General features: G+C 33.5%; 1 protein-coding gene across 2 annotated transcripts in view; it reads right to left on the bottom strand.

The window, feature by feature from the left end:
* LOC138697088 (uncharacterized) overlaps positions 1-18,321 on the bottom strand; it is a 62,559-nt gene that overhangs the window by 13,807 nt on the left and 30,431 nt on the right. For both annotated transcript variants that reach the window (XM_069822685.1, XM_069822684.1), the window contains exons 3-5: positions 15,436-15,499; positions 12,163-12,221; positions 2,271-2,388 (exon numbers count right to left, since the gene is read on the bottom strand). In XM_069822685.1, the coding sequence (XP_069678786.1) occupies positions 2,271-2,388; positions 12,163-12,221; positions 15,436-15,499 (241 nt within the window). The remainder of the gene's footprint in view (positions 1-2,270; positions 2,389-12,162; positions 12,222-15,435; positions 15,500-18,321) is intronic.

Raw genomic sequence — 18,321 nt, 5'->3', positions numbered from 1 at the left:
TCTATCTGTATCTATCTATCTATCTATCTGTATCTATCTATCTATCTATCTGTATCTATCTATCTATCTATCTATCTATCTATCTATCTATCTATCTATCTATCTATCTATCTATCTATCTATCTGTATCTATCTGTCTATCTATCTATCTATCTATCTATCTATCTATCTATCTATCTATATATCTGTATCTATCTATCTGTATCTATCTATCTATCTATCTATCTATCTATCTATCTATCTATATATCTATCTATCTATATATCTATCTATCTATCTATCTATCTATATCTATCTATCTATCTGTATCTATCTATCTATCTATCTATCTATCTATCTATCTGTATCTATCTATCTGTATCTATCTATCTGTATCTATCTATCTGTATCTATCTATCTATCTATCTATCTATCTATCTATCTATCTATCTATCTATCTATCTATCTATCTATCTATCTATCTATCTATCTATCTATCTATCTATCTATCTATCTATCTATCTATCTATCTATCTATCTATCTATCTATCTATCTATCTATCTATCTATATATCTATCTATCTATCTATCTATCTATATATCTATCTATCTATCTATCTATCTGTATCTATCTATCTGTATCTATCTATCTGTATCTACCTATCTGTATCTATCTATCTATCTATCTATCTATCTATCTATCTATCTATCTATCTATCTATCTATCTATCTATCTATCTATCTATCTATCTATCTATCTATCTATCTATCTATCTATCTATCTATCTATCTATATATCTATCTATCTATCTATCTATCTGTATCTATCTATCTGTATCTATCTATCTATCTATCTATCTGTATCTATCTATCTATCTATCTGTATCTATCTATCTATCTATCTATCTATCTATCTATCTATCTATCTATCTATCTATCTATCTATCTGTATCTATCTGTCTATCTATCTATCTATCTATCTATCTATCTATATATCTGTATCTATCTATCTGTATCTATCTATCTATCTATCTATCTATATATCTATCTATCTATCTATCTATCTATCTATCTATCTATCTATATATCTATCTATCTGTATCTATCTATCTATCTATCTATCTATCTATCTGTATCTATCTATCTGTATCTATCTATCTGTATCTATCTATCTGTATCTATCTATCTATCTATCTATCTATCTATCTATCTATCTATATATCTATCTATCTATCTATCTATCTATCTATCTATCTATCTATCTATCTATCTGTATCTATCTATCTATCTATCGATCTATCTATCTATCTATCTATCTATCTATCTATCTATCTATCTATCTATCTATCTATCTATCTATCTATCTATCTATCTGTATCTATCTGTATCTATCTATCTATCTATCTATCTATCTATCTATCTATCTATCTATCTATCTATCTATCTATCTATCTATCTGTATCTATCTATCTGTATCTATCTATCTATCTATCTATCTATCTATGTATCTATCTATCTATCTATCTATCTGTATCTGTATGTATCTATCTATCTATTTGTATCTGTATCTATCTATCTATTTGTATCTATCTGCATCTATCTATCTATCTATCTATCTGTATCTATCTATCTATCTATCTATCTATCTGTATCTATCTATCTGTATCTATCTATCTATCTATCTATCTATCTATCTATCTATCTATCTATCTATCTATCTATCTATCTATCTGTATCTATCTATCTACCTATCTGTATCTATCTATCTAGCTAGCTAGCTATTTATTTATTTATTTATTTATTTATTTATTTATTTATTTATTTATTTATTTATTTATTTATTTATTTATTTATTTATTTATTTATTTATGGTGTTAGTGTTGAAAGCACATCTATTTTATAGTACAAGTCTGAAATAATGGCTCCGGTTAGCAGTACATTCACAACACTGCTGGCGTAGACTCTAAGAGCAGGAAAAACGTGGAATAGCTATCTAAGACTTACCACATTAAAGCAAGAGCATTAAGTAACATAAATAGCATAAGACCTGAAGCCACAAACCATTATTAAGCTACAAGCCTTTATCACCTGATCTAGTGTGACAGGCACGCTACTTCCTTATGATTATGAGTATTAAGCTTACGGAATTGATAGCGAATGTGCAGGATTGCATAACTTCAAGTATGCAAGGGGCAGGTGATCCACCTGGTATTATTCTCATATGTAGTTGCAATGACAGGAGAATGCGCTAGGCTAGATATTTAACAATATTAATTATTTTCATATCTTACGCATGTTAAGGCATGGTCTTATGCGTCTATAGCGGAAGATGAAGAAGTATGGTAGAAATCCCCCTGTATTGTAAGCAGCTTCCATCAAGCAACCATAAGTGCACCTCAGATTTCCAACCTGTGACAGAAAACTAATTTCAGAAACACAAAAACTGCAGCTGTATCTATAATAATAATAAATCTGTAGCCGAAATTTTTCTAGTAATTTTCGATTTTCCAAAAATAATTGGTCCTAACATATATAATTAATCACCCTGAAACCGAAAACCGCATTTTCGAAATTTTTGTTTGTATGTCTGTCTGTATGTTTGTTACCTTTTCACGCGATAATGACTGAACGGATTTATATGAAAATTGGAATATAAATTAAGTTCGTTGTAACTTATATTTTAGGCTATATGGCATTCAAAATACATTATTTGAAAGGGGGGTTATAAGGGGGGCCTGAATTAAATAAATCGAAATATCTCGCTTATTATTGATTTTTGTGAAAAATATTACATAACAAAAGTTCCTTTAAAAATAATTTCCGATAAGTTTTATTCTATACACAAATTTGATAGGACTGACATTTAATGAGATAAATGAGTTTTAAAATTAAAATAACTGCCATCTTAAGGCCGTGTAATGAATTAAAAAAAAAATGACTTCGTCTATAAAGGGCCTTGGACAGCAACAATCGAAAGCTATGAAAGATAGCCTACAGAGAATGTTTCTGTGTTTGTATGAAGTAATATCGGAAGCTGAATTAACCGATTTGTATAATTAATTATTATTTCACCATTGGAAAGTGTAGTTTCTCTAGATGGACATAATGCTATAGTGTTATTACAGTAACTTCTGATATAATATAATATAATATAATATAATATAATATAATATAATATGTAATATTATATAATATAATTTAAGTTATTTGAAGGGTTCAGAACCATAGTGGGCCAAGCGCCATTTACTGAATACGTAGAAAACAAGGGTTAAAATTATGTTATTACCATAATTCAATGGAAACCTATAACAAGTAAAATAAAATAACACATTAAATCTAAATGATGTCAATCTTCATTACAATATGGTTGCATATAATAAAAATTAAGAAACATGTTAAAGGAATTGTCATTGCACCAAATGAGTGTCTCTGGACCAAAATGATAGCATTTTAATTATTTGGATGCTATTTAAATTAAGTAACATATTAAACTATTTATCCTTCTATCAAACACGATTGTTCCCTGGATCAAATGTCCTATTTTAATTATGTAATTACTTTATATTTATTTCTAACGGGTGCAGCGGAGCGCACGGGTACGGCTAGTTTGAAATAAAATAAATGCGACTTACAGAAATGTGAATTAGCATCTCGTAACAACTAATTAAATAACAACGAACTGATTATTCTTCGAAATTATATCCATTCTTTTCGACAAAATGCTGTCAATTTCCTGCCAGCAGTCAAATTTTGAAGGAGTGCCATTCTTTGCAGGTGGATACAAGACTCTCCCATACCTGCTTGCCGTCAGGCTTGGGTTCCGGTGACGCTACAAAGCAAGTTAGCTTTTAAGACTGAACCCATTCAGCCCGGGTTTTATAGGTTCAGTCCAGGCGGGACCCAAGAAAGCCTGCCTGTTTGCTCGTATTATATGGTAGAGTGACTTGCATTCACGAAAGCCAGTCTGCGCTGGTTAAGATGAAACAGTACTAGTTTGAAACCTAAGTTCGTTGGCTATTTAGTCACTTCAAAAAATCTTTATTTTATGGTCCAACACGGCAGAAAATTCTTGATTAAAGAAATATAGTTTTACAATTTATTGCACTACTTTACTGTCTCTTAAGGAACCCGCCCTCACATAAGCCCGCCATTGGTCCCTATCCTGAGATAGATTAATCCAGTCTCTATCATCATATCTCACCTCCCTCAAATCCATTTTAATATTATCTTCCCATCTACGTCTCGGCCTTCCCAAAGGTCTTTCCCCTCTGGCCTCCCAACTAACACTCTATATGCATTTCTGGATTCGCCCATACGTGCTACATGCCCTGCCCATCTCAAACGTCTGGATTTAATGTTCCTAATTATGTCAGGTGAAGAATACAATGCGTGCAGTTCTGTGTTGTGTAACTTTCTCCATTCTCCTGTAACTTCATCCCTCTTAGCCCCAAATATTTTCCTAAGCACCTTATTCTCAAACACCCTTAATCTCTGTTCCTCTCTCAAAGTGAGAGTCCAAGTTTCACAACCATATAGAACAACCGGTAATATAACTGTTTTATAAATTCTTATTTTCAGATTTTTTGACAGCAGACTGGATGATAAAAGTTTCTCAACCGAATAATAACACGCATTTCCCATATTTATTCCGTGTTTAATTTCTTCCCGAGTATAATTTATATTTGTTACTGTTGCTCCCAGATATTTGAACTTCTCCACCTCTTCAAAAGATAAATTTTGCAATTATTATATTTCCATTTCGTACAATATTCCCGTCACGAGACATAACCATATACTTTGTCTTTTCGGGATTTACTTCCAAACCTATTTCTTTACTTGCTTCCAGTAAAATTCCGTGTTTTCCCTAATTGTTTGTGGATTTTCTCCTAACATATTCACGTCATCCGCATAGACAAGCAGCTGATGTAACCCGTTCAATTCCAAACCCTCTCTGTTATCCTGGACTTTCCTAATAGCATACTCTAGACGCAAAGTTAAAAAGTAACGGTGATAGTGCATCTCCTTGCTTCAGCCCACAGTGAATTCGAAACGCATCTGACAGAAATTGACAAGTGTATCTGACTCAAGAAATAACGGCAGATATTTCTTGATTAAAGAAACACAGTTTTACGTTTTATTGCGCTACAGAATTCATAAAATAATGAGACAATATTATACAGTTCATATTCCTGCAAAGTGTATCTGACTCAACAAAACAGTAACATTTCGTAACTTGTGACGAGGAGAGGAGAGGAGAGAAGAGAAGAGAAGAGAAGAGAAGAGAAGAGAAGAGAAGAGAAGAGAAGAGAAGAGAAGAGAAGAGAAGAGAAGAGAAGAGAAGAGAAGAGAAGAGAAGAGAAGAGAAGAGAAGAGAAGAGAAGAGAAGAGAAGAGAAGAGAAGAGAAGAGAAGAGAAGAGAAGAGAAGAGAAGAGAAGAGAAGAGAAGAGAAGAGAAGAGAAGACTGGCAAGCTACCAAGTGTTTCATTGAGGTCGAAAAGAGAACCGGTACCGGATAGAAATTTACAATTCATGGAATCCATAAGAAGGAGAACCTTAGTAATTTGTCTTGTGTAATTATTTTATTTTCTTACTCAGTTTGTACTTCATTACAAAACAAACTTATTGGAATAACACAAGATGCAGCATTTTCAATAAAGTATCCTAATACAGTGTTCTAAAAAGTAGAAATACGTCTACAATGCCTCTCTCTATTTAAAAGTTCGCCTATCAATAACTTCCCCACTAGTGCTGCTTATGATTAGGTTTTCTCCGGAGCGGTTGTTTGCGCGCTTTCAATCGGAGACCTCCGGTTACCTCCGATTGATGCCGCGCAGGTTGTATAGAGTGCGTCAGAAAGAACGGATGGATTTTACAGGGCAAGAAAATTGTAAGGATTCATCAAATCAAAAATTTATTGTTGTCAACAGATTCACCAATACATGCAGTTTATTTACGGTATACAACATCATCCATATGATGTCCTTGGCTTTCGATACAGGCATCGAGGCGATTTCTGAAGTTCGCCGTCACTTTCACAGTCATAGCTGGTGTGATTCCCGCAATTTCTTCACGAATCGCCGTCTTCAGTTCATCCAGTGTATGTGGTTACTTACGCCTTCAAATGGTCCCAAAGAAAGAACTCGCAGGGCGCGAGATCTTACCGTAACCTCGGACAATCTTAGTGCAATAGCATGTTTGCGGGGTGATCGTTGAGGTGGCCGGACAACCTACTGTCTGTTTCCACATTTGCTCCGTGTTCGTCCAGGTGATTTCTTCTTTAATATTGAACCTATGATACGAAATGAAGCCACCCACCGCAAAATTGTATTCCGAGTTGGAATCCTAGCATGACGTCCGACGTCGAAATGAGTCCTGAGTGGCGATCACAGATTCTTCATTTTTCAAAAATATCTCTGCGATCAAAGCACGTTGTACACCAGACCAACACCATGTTCTCAACAGAAACTGCATTCTCTCGCTGACCCAACATTCGTGGTCCCTCTCACTCTATCCCTCCCCTCGCTGCGTATCGATACTTTGAAATCCATCCGTTCTTTCTGACGCAGCCTGTATATGTGCTGTGGCGCAGACATACACTTTCCGCTGAGCATTCCTTTAATCGGATCAGGCAGTGATTCGAGTCCGCTGACGTCCGCGTATCTTTTAAAATAAGTTGTAATTTGTTGTTGTTTAATCTCTCTTTTATGTTAATCTCTCTCTCTCTTTCTTCGGCTCTTTTTTTGTGTTGCTTAAAGTGCTACGCTAGCTGACAGATTTTTTTTTTTCTAGTTTTGAATTTCATAGTATATGTGGAAAGCCGTATTAGTTTTATGTCATTGATCAAATTAATAACATTCAATCTAACTGCAAAACTAACGCAAAAGTAAAGCTTTTCAGTAGCTAATGTAAACATTTAGGGCCGTATTCATAGACATTCTTAGCGCTGGCTTTCGGTGGATGATCAGCGAACTAACGTTTTTCGTATTCATAAAACAGTGTTAGCTATATGATATGATATGAATCCTGTTTAGCATGCTCGTAGCGCGGGCTAGCGAAATGTCTATGAATACCACCCTAATACTTTAATTATCCTAGAAACTCTGGTTTAATCGCAAACAGGGTTTGTCAATTATTATTCTAATCGGTTTAGTTAACGTAAAATATATTAAGGGAGCTTCAGAATGAAACAAATGAAACGTGGGCTATCAATGGGATAAAGTTTACTGTCCAACATAATTTATTCATATTCTTCACCGGACAGGATTGTGATTATTGTGTTAAAGGGTGTCAGTATTTTAACTGCCTCTTCCAAAACGCGCCACTCTTGCTCTGTAATAAAAATATGAGTGGGTATCAACTTAAGGATAATTGTAATTATACTGTATTTTAATCCAAACAGTAAAATATAACTCAAGTTGTCTGAACAGTAAAATATAAGTCAAGTCGTCTTGCAAATATTTCATTCGTTTTTTATTGCCTCGAAAGTTATGTTTTAGAGAAATTTCAAGACTTTTTCGTAGACTGTGAGCCTTTGGGAACAATAGCACTAAAACGATTTAAAAAGAAATCGTATCAAATGTTTCGCGTAATTTATTTCCTCAAGTTCGCGATTGTGCGATCGCTTCAAATGGTCTAACAAATTCGAAGTTCCACCACTTTTAGAGTAAATTCGCCACCAAAGTTTACAGTGTGCGACTTTATTATTACCTTCAAGTAAATTAAAGAATGTCATAAAATAATGTTATCAATTTCAATCAAAGACACAACTATCTGCAAATGTTTATTTGCTACATGAATATAAGGTATATAAACGTTTTCGCCTTGTGGGGCATCATCAGATATATTAAAATTATGTGATCTGAACTTAGATTAAATTAGATTTATGAAAGCAAATAGGAACATGTTAAAATCAAGCAAAGTACTCGTAAGTAATCTTAACACCTTTTCACATCTCCAAAATAGACTCCTATCCCATTTGGTCACTAAATAATGCTCATAATTTGTATAAATAAATCATACTTCTTTGTTTACAGTATATGAATGATAATTTATACGCACATCACAATCAACCTACAACATCGATTACTACAAACTTCGGTATGATACACAGTTCTCCAAGACGTGTCATTTTCTAAACATTGAATAAATTTAACCCAAGATTTTATCCATTTATTCATTTGATTTTAACAAGAACATAATTTGCATAACATTATTTGATAAATATGTATTATAATGTAACATGAGTTATATGTACACACAATTCCAATTTAATCATATTTGAATTTACACTACATTGAAATTCATCATTTTATCTTATTTCTTGTTACAATTAGTATACATATAACTCATGAAATTTTATCACCATGTATTACACACTGTTCGTATTTGCTTTTATAAATCTAATTTAATCTAAGTTCAGATCACATAATTTTAATATATCTGATGATGTCCCACAAGGCGAAAACGTTTATATACCTTATATTCATGCAGCAAATAAACATTTGCAGATAGTTGTGTCTTTGATTGAAATTTATAACATTATTTTATGACATTACTACACACATCTGAAATATAAAATGAATTGCAAATTAAATTAAAGAATTTCCATGCGACGGATATCCGATTTGGTGCAATTTTATTCCACTCACAACTACAGTCAGTCCGTACGCGCCGGTCGTCCTTGAGCTAACTGTCGCTTCGCTCCGAACCACCGCATCCCTCCGTATGTCCCCTGTTCCACCTAAGGTAGTACCGGAGATCACCGGTGGAGAGCTTTATTCGTAATCTCCGATTCCTCCGCGGTAGTAGTCACTCCGATGAGCAGCACTATTCCCAACCATTACATTTCGAACATAGGTAGGCTTTATGACATTAAATCGATGTAGGTCGGTTAACAGCTAGAAACTACAAGATAATTGGCCGGTTTCACCAACCTTCGTTATCATTATAACGTCTTGTTAAATAATTTAATGACACGTTAGTCAATTTTTGTGTTTTACCAAGCATCATTATTGCTAACGCATCATTAAAGTCGTCGTTAATTTATTAGGACCTATTCGTCGCGTTAAAACAGTAACGATGCGTTAAGAAGTCAACAACATGGCGGACGTATTCGATGCTGAAATTCTTTATTTAGAATTTCAACTTAATGGCGAACTTATATATTGCAATAACACTCGGAATAATCATTTTGAAGATTTAAGTGATAAAGAATCACACGAAAGCTACACATTAAGAAAATAAATAGTAAGAATGATTCTAGAAGAAACTGAATATAGGTTAGAATGCGACAGATAGGAATCACCCATTTAACTCCTCTTCAACTGATTCTTCTCGCTTTAAGATAATGTTACGGTCAATAGCACAACATCCCAAAGAAGGATACCTTTTTTAATGAAAAGTGTGCAAAGAGGTTTTCTTTTAGGAGACAATGGATACCCCTTAAAATCCAATTTATGACGGCTGTCCAAAATCCTGCCACACAAGCATAGCAAAATTGTTACAGGGTATATAAATCTGCATGAAATACAGTGAAAAAATAGTATTCAATTTATGGAAGATGCGATTTCCCATCCTAAATTTAGGCCTAAGAACAACTGCTTAGAATGCTCTGTATGTAATTAATTGTGACATCAATTCTGAAGCTGTCGACCTTATCGTCCGCAAAATTTTCTTTGATTTCCTTTAGAAGTTCCAATTTAAATGCTCTACAGTTCTCCTATTTACATTTGGAAGCATCTGTCTTTTTGTTTTTAATTGCGGTATGACAACATAATGCATTTAGGAAGAATGTCAAGAACCAAGAACTTCTAGATGTTCTTAAAATTACTACCTCCTACCCGTTTATCTATGATTATTTCGTCATGCCAAACAAAGTCAGCCATGATCATATGTAACCATTGAAATTCGCCATTTCGAAGCCATGGTCGTATGAGAAATAAAACACGCAAGATACAAGTACAAAATCCCCACATTAGTAAACGCATGTTAATTTTAAAGAAAACAGGCTTGGTCAAACAGTAAACTTTTAAAGATCTCGTTAAAATTAAACGATCCGTTTTTGACAAGTCGTTTGTGCTGATTTAAAGAAGCTTTGTGAAAGCGGCCAAATGACTGACAAAATTTATTACTATGAGGCGAACGAAAAAATGGATTGAGAATCAAGCTTTATGACAAATAACAGCAACACTCCCCAGAGTGAAAAGCTAATGCTGGGTTGCAAGAAAGTATTCATTGGATCGTTAGTCGCTAATGATGCACTAAGTTCTAAAGAAGTGTTGCAAGAAACATCTCGTGTTAATGATTCACTAAAGTATTCACTAACTTAGAGGTCTGATTTACCTCCTCTAAATATTTAATTCTTCGTTAGGTAGCCATTTTGTACACAATTTATGCGTCGTCTTTAATCTGCTTATACGATGTCATCTACATCACATTCAGGTACGTGCTCTTCGGTGTGTATACAATACTTATTAGCAAAGTATTATATATTTTATAATTTTATTATTTCATAATTCTTAATGTAACTGAGTTATTTTGTCTATACCACAGATTCTATACAGCAGAGTCCGTATAGGTCAGTCTCTGTCAGATGCTTTTCCAATTCACTGCGGGCTAAAGCAGGGAGATGCACTATCACCTTTACTTTTTAACTTCGCTTTAGAATATGCCATTAGGAAAGTTCAGGATAACAGGCAGGGTTTGGAATTGAACGGGTTACATCAGCTTCTTGTCTATGCAGATGACGTGAATATGTTAGGAGAAAATCCATAAACGATTAGGGAAAACACGGAAATTTTACTTGAAGCAAGTAAAGCGATCGATTTGGAAGTAAATCCCGAAAAGACAAGGTATATGATTATGTCTCGTCACCAGAATATTGTACGAAATAGAAATATAAAAATTGGAGATTTATCCTTCGAAGAGGTGGAAAAATTCAAATATCTTGGAGCAACAGTAACAAATATAAATGACACTAGGGAGGAAATTAAACTCAGAATAAATATGGAAAATGCGTGTTATTAATCGGTTGAGAAACTTTTATCATCCAGTCTGCTGTCGAAAAATCTGAAAGTTAGAATTTATAAAACAGTTATATTACCGGCTGTTTTTATGGTTGTGAAACTTGGACTCTCACTCTGACAGAGGAACATAGGTTAAGAGTGTTTGAGAATAAGGTGCTTAGGAAAATATTTGGGGCTAAGCGGGATGAAGTTACAGGAGAATGGAGAAAGTTACACAACACAGAACTGCACTCATTGTATTCTTCACCTGACATAATTAGGAACATTAAATCCTGACGTTTGAGATGGGCAGGGCATGTAGCACGTATGGGCGAATCCAGAAATGCATATAGAGTGTTAGTTGAGAGACCGGAGGGAAAAAAACCTTTAGGGAGACCGAGACATAGATGGGAGGATAATATTAAAATGGATTTGAGGGAGGTGAGATATGATAATAGAGACTGGATTAATCTTGCACAGGATAGGGACCGATGGCGGGCTTATGTGAGGGCTGCAATGAACCTCCGGGTTCCTTAAAAGCCATTTGTAAGTAAGTATACCACAGATTCTACTTCATCACCTGATTGGCCTTCTAGAAATTCTTTCTAGCCAGAGACAGTTTCGCGACAGTCTTGTTGTGCGTTGAAAGACAGGCAGATTTTCTCCCAGCATTCTGCCTTTTCCTTATTGGTGGTACCGTCTGTCTTTTTGTTTTCCACTGTATTAGTATATATTTTCACTATTTCGAGCAACAGATGCTTGTCCCTCTCGCTTAAATTCTTGCTTCTGCTTCTTTTGTGCTCCATAATGATATTTATAACAAATAAACACGACAAAACAACTGCTACATTTAAATTGATGTTCACTTTTTATCCCTGAGATGCCACGTTGCCACATTACGAAGTCCAAAGATTCGATATTAAACTTCCAATTACTAATGATCCGTTAAATGTTCCATCTGCAACTCGCGAGTCCCGATAACTATAATGGTCCACTAACTAATGAATGACTAACTTATTTATAGGTTTGTTTCCTTGCAACCCACCATCAGTCAGATGGATGTGATCTCAGAAGTCAGTAAATTGTACTTCCTTTACAAAGAAAAAAAAAACCACGAAGAAAAACGTTTATTATCATTTTTAATCAATATAAATATAAACTATCATTAGCTATACATACCTCTTCAGTAGATGGAATTCCGTCCCTAATTTTGTTTAGTACCGTGCCAATGTCCATACCTGAAAGAATAACAACAAATTATTTACTCTAAATTGAGTTTCAACAACATACCATTTTGAAAACATATTTAACAAAAAAAAAGAGGAAGGCCGGTTCGAAAATTGGATTACTGGTGAAGCCAGTGGCGTGTGGTGATAAATAATCCTGGTGGTGCACAAATATTTATTATGATTATGATTATATTATTATTATTATTATTATTATTATTATTATTATTATTATTATTATTATAGGTACTAACTACTACATAACTATTAACATATGTTAGTAGGTATAGATTTACATAATTTTGTTGGTCAAGAAATTGCAGTTAATTAGTTTCCTATGTAAATCCAGTAATAGTAAAGTAAAGTGTTCAATTTCTATTGCAGCACATCGTAAATAATATTGTTTTCGCTACATTGCGTTTTATAACACAGTTCACACGTTCACAAGCATTCGATACGTGTGTCGTCTCATCAGCCTTAACTGCTAAAAGTCAGCAGCAATCTTTATTTCTTTGAAATCTCGTCATGGCATACATCAAAATGGCTTGAAGGACTTCGTTCTGTATAGTGTTTAATGCGCTCTTAAACACTGTTCCTCTTTCCAAATGTTCCTTAAGAGTGCGTCTAATTCAGAACTGAAATTGATGAGGCCAAGAAAAATACTAGCGTTTAAAGATGAGTTTCCGTCTTCGTGACCTCTTAAAGCCTACTCAAAAGCTCCAGAAAACCGCACGCACATATCTGTTCTTGGTAACTTTATCATTGTGAAGTGCAACAATCCAATTGAATCCAATTGTGTCTGTATGTTTGTTTGACCCAACACTGCTAATTTAACATTGTTGATGTGTGCTGAAGAATCGTGGTTTTTAATTATTTCATTCGTGTGCTTCAAATCAATCATATCTGCAGAACGATAATCAAAATTATTTAGTTACTACGCACAATCCTAAATTCAAACAGAAAAATAAATAAAATTCATAAAACGTACTTATTTTTGTCAATGAATGTTCGCCGTCCAACAATAGGCAAGGAAAACAAAATACAGCGTCTTTTATATTGTAGCCGCATATTGCATTTTTCGTAAATCCGAATGTTGAATTTTCTTGTCACTTCTCTGTTACTGTTCTTCGTCACTTATAATTTTAATTCATGTGTAGGTCTACGCATCTTCTTTATTTGGTCTTTTCGTGTAAAGGTCTTATAGAAAATTACACATTTAAAAGATCTTGCACACTATTCATTGTAACATTTATGATGGAAAGAGCTTGAGAACACATCTGAAAATGCTCCTAACCCCTCCTACGCACACTGTACTGGCTCCCTACCATGCTCCAAAGCCTGCCAGTGAAACAGTACTACTGCGCATGCTCGAATGGAACAGTGTGCCGCAAGTCTTGAGCGGTAAACGTAAGTCCCAGGCGTCAACAAGACCAGTACACATGCAGTGTTATTTTTACATAGTATTATAATAAAGAATTATGTCGCTCGCATAGTCTACTGCAGCTCATTGATATAAATTTAAAAACATGTGTTAATTGAAGAGGTGGTGCACTGCTCCTGTGCTCCTCAAGAGAAATCGCCACTGGGTGAAGCCAAATTAGGGTTTCCCATGCATCCCGACGAAGTTAAAGACGCAGTTCAGAAGATTATGAAAAGCATAACCCATTTAATGATGGTCGCCCAAGGTAAAAATGGCTGGATTTTTTTCCAAAAAGACATCCTAGTGTGACAATAAAGAATAAAGAATTTATATTCAGAGCTCTGGAAATCATCCGGAGCAATCCTCTGGTTCAAAATACTCATGGGTTTGTAAATATTCAGAGAAATAATGCAATAGTAGAAGATACTCAGGTCAATTTTTTGGTTCCTAATAGTGTATCTATGGGTTCTCCTAGAAATGCTGCAGTGAATTTTAAAGAATATTGTGATGGAAATAATGTGGAGGATGGATGTGTTACTGGAAATGAAATCCAGAGTATTATTCCAAGTAATGATCGACAAAGAAGTATTATTAACGATATGATTGTTGCAGAACCATTTGAGCTTGAAAGTGTTGATAGTAATACGGATATTAAAAATGTGATCCAAAATATTAGTCCAAGCAATGATGTTGATGGAAGTTGTATTGATGAACTAAATACTACAGGACCATCGAATAATGTAACACCAAAAACTGTGTGAAAACCGTGGAAAGAAAATGATAAAATAAAAATAAAAGAAGATAAGTAAAACGTGAAGAAACAATGTAAAGAAGATAGATAGGCAAAGTAAAAAAGAGAAAGAAACTACAAAGAAAAAAACTATCTGAGAGCGAAACAGAAATTGACTTTTATCTGACACTGATTCAGGAAACATTGACTTTTCGAAAGTAATGTATAGGCCTAGTGCTAACACTACATTAGAATAAGTTATCGCAAAAACTAGTACGTTATTGTGAAATATAAAGAAACATATTTTTCAGGGTTAGTGATGGAAAAGGATATAAGAGAATTAGAAGAGAAAGTTGTGGACTGGATACTTAGAGGTGGCCAAATGAAATTAACCAAAATAGTAGAAATATCGTAACATTGTCGAAACAATTACTGCGCTTACATGGCATTAAATATATATAATTATTTATTCAGTGCTTGAAATAAATTTCTAAATTAAGACTAGGTCTAATTGAACAGTTTAATTTTGATATAGGTAGCTTAACAAAAGCAATTATTTGTATACATTTAGTACATTATTCTTACAATGTAGCCTCTTGCGAGTAATTACAAAACAAATTTGTAATGGAAAATCAAACCGGTAAAAAGGCTTAGTTAGAAATGTATATAAAGTATTCTTGAATATTAAAGCATTTCTCTAGAAATTTATATTTTTTTTCCAGTTCTTAAATTTAATATTACTGGAACGAAAACCATAATAGTAACCACATAATATATAGTAAACAATGATATATCATTGCATATAGAGCCCCAAAACACAGTCTGTTACAATTATTCATCATTTGTAACTTGGGGTCATTCACTAGTGTTCATCTGGTCAACTACTGTTCATCTGGTCATGAAAACTAAGTGTTGAAATCTAAACTAAGGAGATGTGGCACCTGTTCCCTTTTCATGCAGAATGAAAGAGCATACCTAAATTAGTATGGCTACAGTCTTAACTCATTTTTGCCAAAACTGTGACTTATTCCCTTTTCGAATTTAGTGATTCAATTGATAATATTGAAATAACTTACGATTTTTAAAGGCTTCACTAATATTGCAGTCACTGCCTGGCTTTGCTGCTTTCTCGGCTTCTGCCTGAAAATATATTTAAAAAACCCAATTACAAGAAAAAGAGACAAGGTAATTTCTATGAACCAGTCCCTATACTATAAATATTTAAGTGACCAAATTAAGTATTATTAACAATTATTGTTTCATACTATGTCTCATTTCACTACTTTATGATCTTACAGAATTGCCGAAAAACAGAACATTGTAGTACCAGGAGGCAGTTAATAAAAAATTACAAGTTGGAGGGATTTTCTGTGACTAATCCAAAGCATTTCACTGTATAAATCATAAAATGCTGCTAGATAAAATTAGATTATTATGGAATTAAAGGTGTTGCACACCAATGGTTTCACTCATATCTCATAGACAGGAAACAGAAAGTTGAAATCAATACAACTGTGAAATCTGCATCGACATGGGGAACTATTAATAATGGAATTCCTCAAGGATCAATATTAGGTCCCCTACTTTTTCTAGGGTTTATAAATGATCTTGCCCCCTAATAAAAGATGTAGGTCATCCCATATCATTTGCAGATGACACAAGTATAGTAATTACAGCCAATAACTCCAACACATTCCAATCCTCAACAGAGGAAATTCTCTTTAAAATATGTGACTGGTTCTCAGTCAATAAATTAGTATTAAATTGTAACAAAACTAATATAATTCAATTTAAATCCTGTCCAAATTCAACGTCGCAAATTTCTAGCACAATAATTAATAATAGATCCCTATTAGAAACAACAACAACAACCAAATTTCTTGGCTTAAAATCGATAATGTGTTAAATTGGAAAAATCATATTAAAGAAATTACCCCCAAACTAAATTCAGCATGTTTTGCTATTAGATCTATGCAAAAGATAGTAAGTATCAATACCTTAAAAACAATATACTTTGCATACTTCCACTCGGTAATGAGTTTTGGAATAATATTCTGGGGAAATTCCACAGATAGTAACAATATATTTCTATTACAAAAAAAAAGTAATTAGAATAATAGTAGGTGCCAAATCTAGGGAATCGTGTAGGACTATTTTCAAAAAACTACAAATAATGCCCATGGCTTGTCAGTATATCTTTTCATTGATAATCTTCCTCGAATGTAATCGTGAAAACTTTATAACTAATTCAATAGTTCATAGCATAAATATACGTCAAAAAATGACTTTCATACTCCATCGGCAAGTCTATCGTGCTATCAAAAAGGAGTGCGTTGTATGGCAGTAAAAATTTTTAATAGCTCCCTATCGATATAAAAAATGAAACTCAAAACATAAAATTATTTAAGGCCAAATTAAAGAAGTGCATAATTTCTCACGCCTTCTATTCTGTAGGTGAATTCATGACATTCAATAACACTTCATGAAATTGATATCAAAACTTTGTGTTGTACTAGTAGACTATATTGTAAATCTTGTCTATATATACTTCATCTACACTGTGACTATAAATTAAGATTTTATAATAGTATTAAGTTTTTTGACTTGTTTCATATTCTAGCTGTAAGCATGTATGAATACCATGGAATGTTAATAAATACAATACAATACAATACCATGTACCGTAACATTCAGAAAAGGAAAGCACTATCACCAACATATGGATATTCATATCCGTACTTCTACTCCGATCCTCCTGTTTTCCCTACCAACTACTGGCCATTAACCATACTTCCTCGATAAACTGATAACCAAATCCATGGTCGATTCTTGTTTCCGCTCATCTCTTCAAATATTTAAAAGGGACAAATGACATGACGACATAATATGACTTCATCAAAATATACCAAAGGGTACTGATAGGCTATATATAGGCTGAAAGTGAAATAATCCTGTAGATTGAAAGGGACGACAAGGTACACTTAAATGAATAGAAAACCTATATTACGTTTTGTGATTAAATACACGGTTAATCAGAAAGTAAAGCTGAAAGTTTCAGCAGTCCGGCAACATCGCCGCTAATACACCTCTTCTCGTAATAGTCATTTAAGAAGTCAACGAACTCAAAGTTGTTTGTCTAGATCAGCGGTGACCAAAGCGGGTATCGTGATTATATCGTGTAATCACAGACATTCAAACGGGTACGAGGAGTTTCCTGTACATTGCTGTGTTTCATTCACGTACTGAAGGCAAGCAGTGGCGGTATCATGTCGCTCTACAAACTCTGTCTCTACAAGCAGTAGGAGGTGGTTTCGTAAAGAATGAGAAGAACTTCTTTGCTGTTCTGTCGGACAAAATGTAATATGTTTACTTCGCTCAACGGTTCAATTATTAGTATATAGAAACATTAATTGCACGCTGAATAATAATATATTACTATTATATTATTATTATTATTATTATTATTATTATTATTATTATTATTATTATTATTATTATTACCACTAAGAATATATTTCTATAATTCTTCTGTACGTGCATGAATACTGATATTTTTGGATCTTCTTTCTAGAAGGATAAAATGAATAGGTTTTATCTCAGTTTTAATCTTCTTAATCTTTAGAGGAGGATAACTATTTATTAGTTATCCATTTAATAATAATATTGTAGAAAAACTGATTCAATATTATGTGCCAACGAACTGTTAAACGCCAGAAATTGAAACGTCTTAAATCATAGCCAGGAAGACAAAGATGAGACAAATAAATGTAACGAAGTCAGCTACCTAATTGGGTTTGAAATATCTCGTGCTCTAAAGCCTTTTAATAGAACAGAATTTCTCAAAAAGAGTAATGACAAAAATAGCTTAAATAACTTGTCCATAAGAAGTTTTTAATTTTGAAAAGCTACGAATTTCCCGACCAAGTATCGAGAGAAGAATTTGGAAAATTCCTGATTATATT

The sequence above is a fragment of the Periplaneta americana genome, chromosome 3, assembly GCF_040183065.1.
Source record: "Periplaneta americana isolate PAMFEO1 chromosome 3, P.americana_PAMFEO1_priV1, whole genome shotgun sequence".
Taxonomy (NCBI): domain Eukaryota; kingdom Metazoa; phylum Arthropoda; class Insecta; order Blattodea; family Blattidae; genus Periplaneta; species Periplaneta americana.
Note: the sequence above shows the minus strand (reverse complement) of the source record. Positions and strands in the feature narration are given on the sequence as shown.